Here is a 6,951-nt window from a genome sequence, read left to right on the forward strand (position 1 = left end):
TTATTTATAACCAAAATATCCTTGTCTAACACACTCAGGATAAATCCATGCTACCCTAGAAAAGCTGACAAGTGGCTTGGCCTAAAGGGGAACACGGAGAACCCACGTGACAAGGGGGATTATGTAGCAAAGGTTTCTATCCCCATTTTACAGATCACAGGGCTGAGGCACAATGTGGTTAAGAGGTTTTCCCAGAAGGAATACTGAAATAACACACTCCTTGATTATGCTCTTGGGTTTTCTAATATACTGTGCTAAAAGTGGAACTCAAATAGGAGAAAAGAGCCATTGGGCCTGCCACTAAATGGGATGAATGCTTTATTTTCTAGCTGTGTCCTTCTGCCTGCTGATCTCCATCTGCCTTCCCAATATGTGGCATGTGGTCCTGCCCTGCAATGGCCGCCCTGGACCCCACCTCCCCGCTCCCTTACCTCCGGGCTTCTGGAAGCAGTAGCACCACTCGTTGTTCGAGAGCTTGCCATCCTTGAAGGAGTCGCAGGAGTTGAAGAGAGGCTTGATACAGGGCTCGTACTTATCCAGGTAGATGGCGTTGATCTCCGAGTGGTCAAGCAGGAGGTCATAGTTCATGTCCAGCTTGTTGAACATCCAGCCCAGGGAGTCCTTGCAGATGGGCAGGATGCTGGTGTCAAACCCTGCCGAGGGCAAGGCACTTGTCAGCTGCCACCGAGCCGGGTCTTTCCTGCCCCAGGAAGAGGCCCAGGGCCCACCCCCACGACCGTCTCCTCCAGGGGTATGGTCTCAGCGGCACTTGACTAGAATATGTCATTGCTGCTTTTTAAGTGAAACCATTTAAAATGCACAAAAACAGAAGTCAGCATTTGAGGAAAGTACGTTCTAATGGGAACAAATCCCCAATGCTAATTTATCTGTGATGTAAATACGGGTTTTCATTTACTAGATACTTAAAACAGGGCATGCCTGAAAGGAAGCGTACCAACACGGTGAGTTGTGGGACTAACTGATAGTACTGCAAACTCTGCTTTTGTATTTAAGGGGAAAAAAATTATTGGAAAAACCGAAACAAAGACACGACTGTAAAAAGGATGGCATTAAAACGAAACTATGTGGCACAGTCCAGCAGCACTGATTACATCCTAGCGGACTGTTAAACCCAAGCAGCCTGAACATTAATGGGAAAACAAGCCAGGTTCCCGCCTTGGGTCCCCAAGCTTCTTTGCTGCAGTCCCCTCAAGAGGTACATGATCCGGAATCCAAACTGACTCAGACAATAATTTCTTTCTTATTTCCCTGGAGGAGCGGGGGGCAGTTTTCTTAAAGAATTATTTGTTTCCACAATGGAAACTGTAGGCACTCGAGTAATAACACTTTGCTTAACACTTGGGAGATTAAGTCGACTGTAGCCAAAGCCCGAGAAGGCATGCGCCAAATCTAACACTCGGCTTTCTTTCAGACTCCAAAGCACCATGCAATTTCAGGTTACTCCACAAGCTGGATTTCTAGGGCTGGCTTTTATGTTCCTGGAAAAAATTATGATAAAAGTTCACTTTTGTCTTAAGGCACTCTTCTAAGCACTTTATCTTTAATTATCTCACTGAGCCCTTGTAACAGTCCTATGAAATGATGCTATGTGCTCTCCAGGCTTAAGTTAACTTGCTCAGGGTCGGACAATGGTGGAGCCGGAATTCAGGCCCAGGCGGCCCAACCCTGAGTGTACACCGTCAGTCCCTCCCCTCTCAGAGCTGTCTCTGCCTCGCACTGTACATGACCCTCCTGCCCCAAGGACATCCACTTGGCTAGGGTGCCATGTTTGGGGGTGGACAGTGCCCAGGGGCGGGGACACAGAGACTGCAGTTAAGGGTTCTGATGGGGTCGGTTGCCCACTCTTGGGTTTCCCATTGGGTTTCTCTGTTGCATCACCAGGAACCCCTGCTTAGTCAGCAGAACATAAGCCGCAGCATACACAGTATGCCCACCCTTTTTAAACCTCTGTCTTTACCAAAGGCTCTTCACTTTTCAGATAGCCAGTAAAGCAAGGACAGGACCTCCCCCTGAGCTATAAAACCCCGTGTGTAGGGTTACTGTAAGTGCCTGTTATTAGACTCTAGGCAAAGACTCTTATTCTCTTTAGGAGCCTCAGCCACTACAGGCACATAGCAAGTTGTCAATAAAAGTATTTGTTGAGAGAAATTTTCTAGCTATTGCAAAGTTTACCTCGGCACACATTAAAATCTTTGCATTTTTAAATAGGTTCATTTTGATATCTTATAGCACATCTTAGAACATCTCCTTTTTCAAGAACAGAGGCTCTAGGGACATAAGGTAGCCTCTTCTTTGATTGAAGGTCACGACTAAATAACCTCTATGATGATGATGTCCTCAGGGGCTAAGGAAGACCATTTACTCCAGCACTAAATGGCTCCACACTTTTCGTATAGAATATTTTATGTAATGTGCATCAGTTTTATAGAGTATTCATATTTTAATACATGGGAAAGAGGAGTTATTGCTGACTGACCACCAAAAAGAAGTGCCAAACTGGTTGGAACTAATCTAAAGGTCAAGTCCACCTCATACCCATTTGGAAGGTTCTAGAAAAGAGGTGCCTGCATCTGATATTTAAGGGGTGGAGGGGGTACACAGCAGCCCTTCTGATTGGCCCCACGCATGTGGGACTCGGAGGGTTCCCTGGTTTCCCCTTCAGATCTCCTGGACTGACAAACAAGCCTCTCCCTCCTCTGGCCTTGTGGGATAACCCAGCCTCATTCCTTTATATCACTCTCACAACAGTTGCTTCAGGACATCAAACCTGAAAGCCTCTTCGGGGACTCAGTTCGCTCCTGGCCAAAGGCAGGTCTTTCGCAGGCTCCCCAGCTGTCTGCAGAAAGGTCTCCGGGGATGGGAGGCTGCAGGGAGCAGCTCTCTCTGCACATCAGTCTGCTCTTTGCTGAAAGGTTGCTCAGAGGGCCCCAGGGCCAGCTACTCCTGGGGGATCCCGGGAAGTTTCTCTAGACCAGCTGTGAATTAATTGTCTGCAAACTCCCAAGGAAGCCCCAGCAGGAACAAAAAAGGAAAAATCATCGTACTCCCTTCCCCACAGACACAACCACCAAGAACCCCTCTTTGGACACTTAGATTCCAGGACACAAACATTATTTTTCCCTTAACATAGTGAAAGAACTGTCCCCTAGATCAATATTCTCCACTAGTGTCTATGGCTACAAGCAACAAAGAATAACCCAAAATTCAGGAGATTGTTCTTCTTTTGGCTAATGCCCTGGTTACACTGTGGATCCCAACAACTATAAAACTCCAGGTGCCTGAAGACTTGTGCTGTTGAGTTGTCCATTACGTGCCGACTGCCCCTCCCCGCCTTTGAGTCAGAGGCATCGAGAGATGCCTCCAGAGTACACCAGAGTACAGATCTGAGGACCGCCGTGAGTTTTCTCTTGTTTGTGAAGAGGCTCTGAGTGCGGTCTCTGCCAGCTCAGTGATGGGGAGGGGGACATGTGTTTGGGCGTTTCTATGGAGAACAAAACTCAGTCTGACTACTATTTACAAAGCTATTATAGATCACCAAAGAGGTTCGCTACGATGTTGTTTAAAATAGCTGAACGTTAGGAACAAGTTCAGTGCTCCAAACTAAACATCTATATAACTTAAATCATCAATTAAGTTATATGCATAATTTGGGCAGCTATGTAGCTATTACAAAGCAGAATGCTACTCAACAACATAGAAAGATAGTCAGCATATTGTGAAATGATAAAAGGAGGCCATAAACCAATCTGCAATGTGTGTGTGTGCACACCCACACTTTTTTTTTCTTTTTCTATGACAAGGAAAAAGAAGTATATACCACAACATGCTTAACAGTTGTTAAAATGATGGGTTTATAGATTTTTTTGNTTCTGAATCCATAGACCCACTAACCAGCAGGAAGGTGACAAATACTTAATCTACGCCCGCGCTTGCTGTAGGAGAGAAATTGGATTAGAATGGCTACTTCCAAACTTCTGGCTCATCACCCAGGAAAGCAAAACACAGAGCTCCAGGGACAGCTGTGAAGCTACACCAGAGATTGAGAGTGTGTCCAGAAGTGTAAGACCTTACCTCTTGGCTCTGCCACCTCCTAGCTGAATACTCTGGGCAAGCTTCTTTCTCTCTCTCATCTTCTGAGTCCCCAGTTTTGTTATGAATGAGCACAAAACTGTCAGCTCTCAATGAAGGACTGATAGGGTGGGGGGCCACGTGGCTAAAGGGGGCATATAAAGTGTGTGGTACTCTCTTATCTCCCAAGAGAACTTACGTCCATGACAAGCAAAAAGAAAGGTGACCTTGCTAGTTCTTGGGTCTTACCATGACTTGCTTTTGCAGGTCCTGTGGCTCTGGGAGGCTCTGCTATTTGCTCAGGGTCCTCCACGGACACAGATGCTCTAAACCTCAGGGCACTTAACTTTCTGCAGGCCCCACACGTGTGTCTACCGAGGCAGCAGAAGTACCTACGTACCCATTTACAATTCCTACCCTGTGGCGTTCCCAGTGCCACCTGGGCTTGCTGCGTGCTCCTTGAGAGAAACTGGTTGTATTTCTTGGTTTAAGATACCAACTGAAAATAACAAAGGGAAGGGAAAACATGCCCCGTCTTTGATGATGAAAGGTAGTATTTACTATGACAAATAATGAACATTTATTGTATTCTAACAATGTACCAGAGCTTTACATCTTCGTTTAATCTTTACAACACCATATTCAGTAGGTACCCATATTAGTCCTGTTTTACAGATGGAAATGCTCATCTTTGTAACTATACTGAAACATAGAAATTAGGCATTCAGAAGCCTGTTGCAGGAGAGAAGGAAAAATCAGTCATTCCTATAAACACTGTCTCAGTTTTCTTTGAAACAAGTTTCTAATTATAAAACCTTCCTCAAACTGTCCTATAGTAATTTTTAAAACTCTGCTTATTGAAAGATAAGGACAAATAAATCAGACTGAGACCTACTAAAAATTGCTACAAGAAAACCAGAGGAACAAACAAGATGAAACTCCAGATGAAGAATTCATAACAGAAAAATGAAGAATTCATAACAGAAAAATGTTTGCTGCTGAGCAGATGAAACTAATCACCAAAGATTTCTCTTAGTCAAGGGTTTTAATGAAAAAGAGCTGTGTAAGACTAGAGTTTAAGGCACAGATACAGAGGCTCAAGGGTAAAAATGACATAGAAAGGAGAAAATTAAGCAATTAAAGAAATGAAGGCTTTATGTCTGAAGCTACAAAACGGATGATCCTGAGAAGAGACTAATCAAATGGAACAAAAAAGTTTTTTTGAGCTAGAGCTCAAAAGACTGTATCTCAAGAAAAAGTGCTACAGACTGAGAAAAACTAAGACATGTCCTAGAAAATTCGTACCCTTAAAAGGTAAATAATCCCTTTGGCTTCCAGGCAAAATGGTTATGCCACCAATAAAAGAGGAAAAAAAACTGACTCCAGAAAGTTTATACTTAGCATCATATATTTTCAGATATTCAAGGACTAATTCAAAGAATACAATTCTGATGAGGTTTTTTTGGAAAAAAAAAAAAGCCTAAAACTTGAACTTAGCAACAAAACTAAAGTGAATAATATCAAAACCAGCCAACAAAAAGTGCACTCTTAGAGTGTGCTTGGGCCAAAGAGTCTTAACGGTAGAATTATCTACAAATTAACCATAATAGAAATACCAGATATCAATGCCTATGGTCTACAGCTAAAGAAATACTTTGGGAAAAAAATGAGTAGCCTCAAGTACATACTGTAATAAACAGGAAATAATAATGAAATGTGGAAGTAAAATAAAAATCCCAGAATTGGGTTAGGGACTAAAGTGGTGGGAACCTAACAAAAAAATTAAGAAACTAACTTAAGAAAAGGGGAGAAATACACAAAATGAGAAGCAAACAGAAAAAGAACTACAACAAATGACCTTGTTCAACTCCTCCTGCATTGCCACGTCTTGCCCTAGGTGGGGTCCCTGGCTTCCTTCAGCAGTTGCTAAAAGGGTAGTCTATCCAGAAACTCCCCAGGTGGCCAGCTCTGTCTCTTGGTTAAGGCTGTAACCTCGCTGTCAGGGCGTTGCATGTCCATGGGAAGCATTCACATTGAGGCTTCACTCGGGCTAAACCTGAACCCTGCCTAAAGTCACAGGATTTTGTATGAACTCCAGCCCAAAGCTAAAGTTAGGCTTAATGCTGACCCACTACAAGCATTTCTACTGAAGCAAAAAACATGGCTGTTATGTAACATCGACTTGCAGGTACTAGCTGATGTGATTGGAAAAGAGAAAGAAATGAGGTATAAAAATTGAAAAGGAAGATAAAAAAATCATCACTATTTGCAGATGACATGATTGCACAGCTGAAAAATCCAAGGAAACCAACCAGAATAACTATTTAAACAAAATGGGGATTTAGTAAGGTGTCCAGGAACAAAATTAATATTGAAACAACCACTAGTGAGGAAATATAATGGAAAATCATCAATTTCTTGTACAATGGCAACAACAGTAAACATAAGGGAAGTATATTATCTGTGAGAACAAAACGTGTAACTCCATTGGTTAACAGATTCCGTTCTGGGATAAACAGATTCAATATTATATAGCTATCAATTCTCCTAGATTAATTTTGCCTGATTCTAAAAATAATACTAATAAGAATTTTTTTTAATTGAATAAAGCACTAGAGCTCAAATTGTTAAAATATATAAGATTATCCAGGAAAATTCTGAAAAATTAATGGCAGGGGAGGGTCTCCCCAACTAGATATTTAAATACATTGTAAAACAGGGTCGGCCGAGTGGCGTGTTGGTTAACAGCTGGCTTGGGATGCCAGAGGGCGCCGGTTCGGATCCCACATATGAGGGCCAGTGACACTGCCCTCTACAGCTAAGATGCTGAACAACAGCTCGACCTGGAGCTGGGCTACTGTA

At 43.0% G+C, this 6,951-nt stretch overlaps 1 protein-coding gene across 2 annotated transcripts in view; it reads right to left on the reverse strand.

The window, feature by feature from the left end:
* Positions 1-276: 276 nt before the first annotated feature.
* Positions 277-6,951, reverse strand: part of SPOCK1 (SPARC (osteonectin), cwcv and kazal like domains proteoglycan 1) — a 511,698-nt gene continuing 505,023 nt past the window's right edge. The window contains exon 8 of one of the 2 annotated variants that reach the window (XM_019660985.1): positions 277-653. In XM_019660985.1, coding sequence (XP_019516530.1) covers positions 319-653 — 335 coding nt within the window. In that variant the 3' untranslated portion in view covers positions 277-318. The remainder of the gene's footprint in view (positions 654-6,951) is intronic. The other variant, XM_019660993.1, reaches the window with a different exon arrangement.

The sequence above is a fragment of the Hipposideros armiger genome, unplaced genomic scaffold, assembly GCF_001890085.2.
Source record: "Hipposideros armiger isolate ML-2016 unplaced genomic scaffold, ASM189008v1 scaffold_11, whole genome shotgun sequence".
Taxonomy (NCBI): domain Eukaryota; kingdom Metazoa; phylum Chordata; class Mammalia; order Chiroptera; family Hipposideridae; genus Hipposideros; species Hipposideros armiger.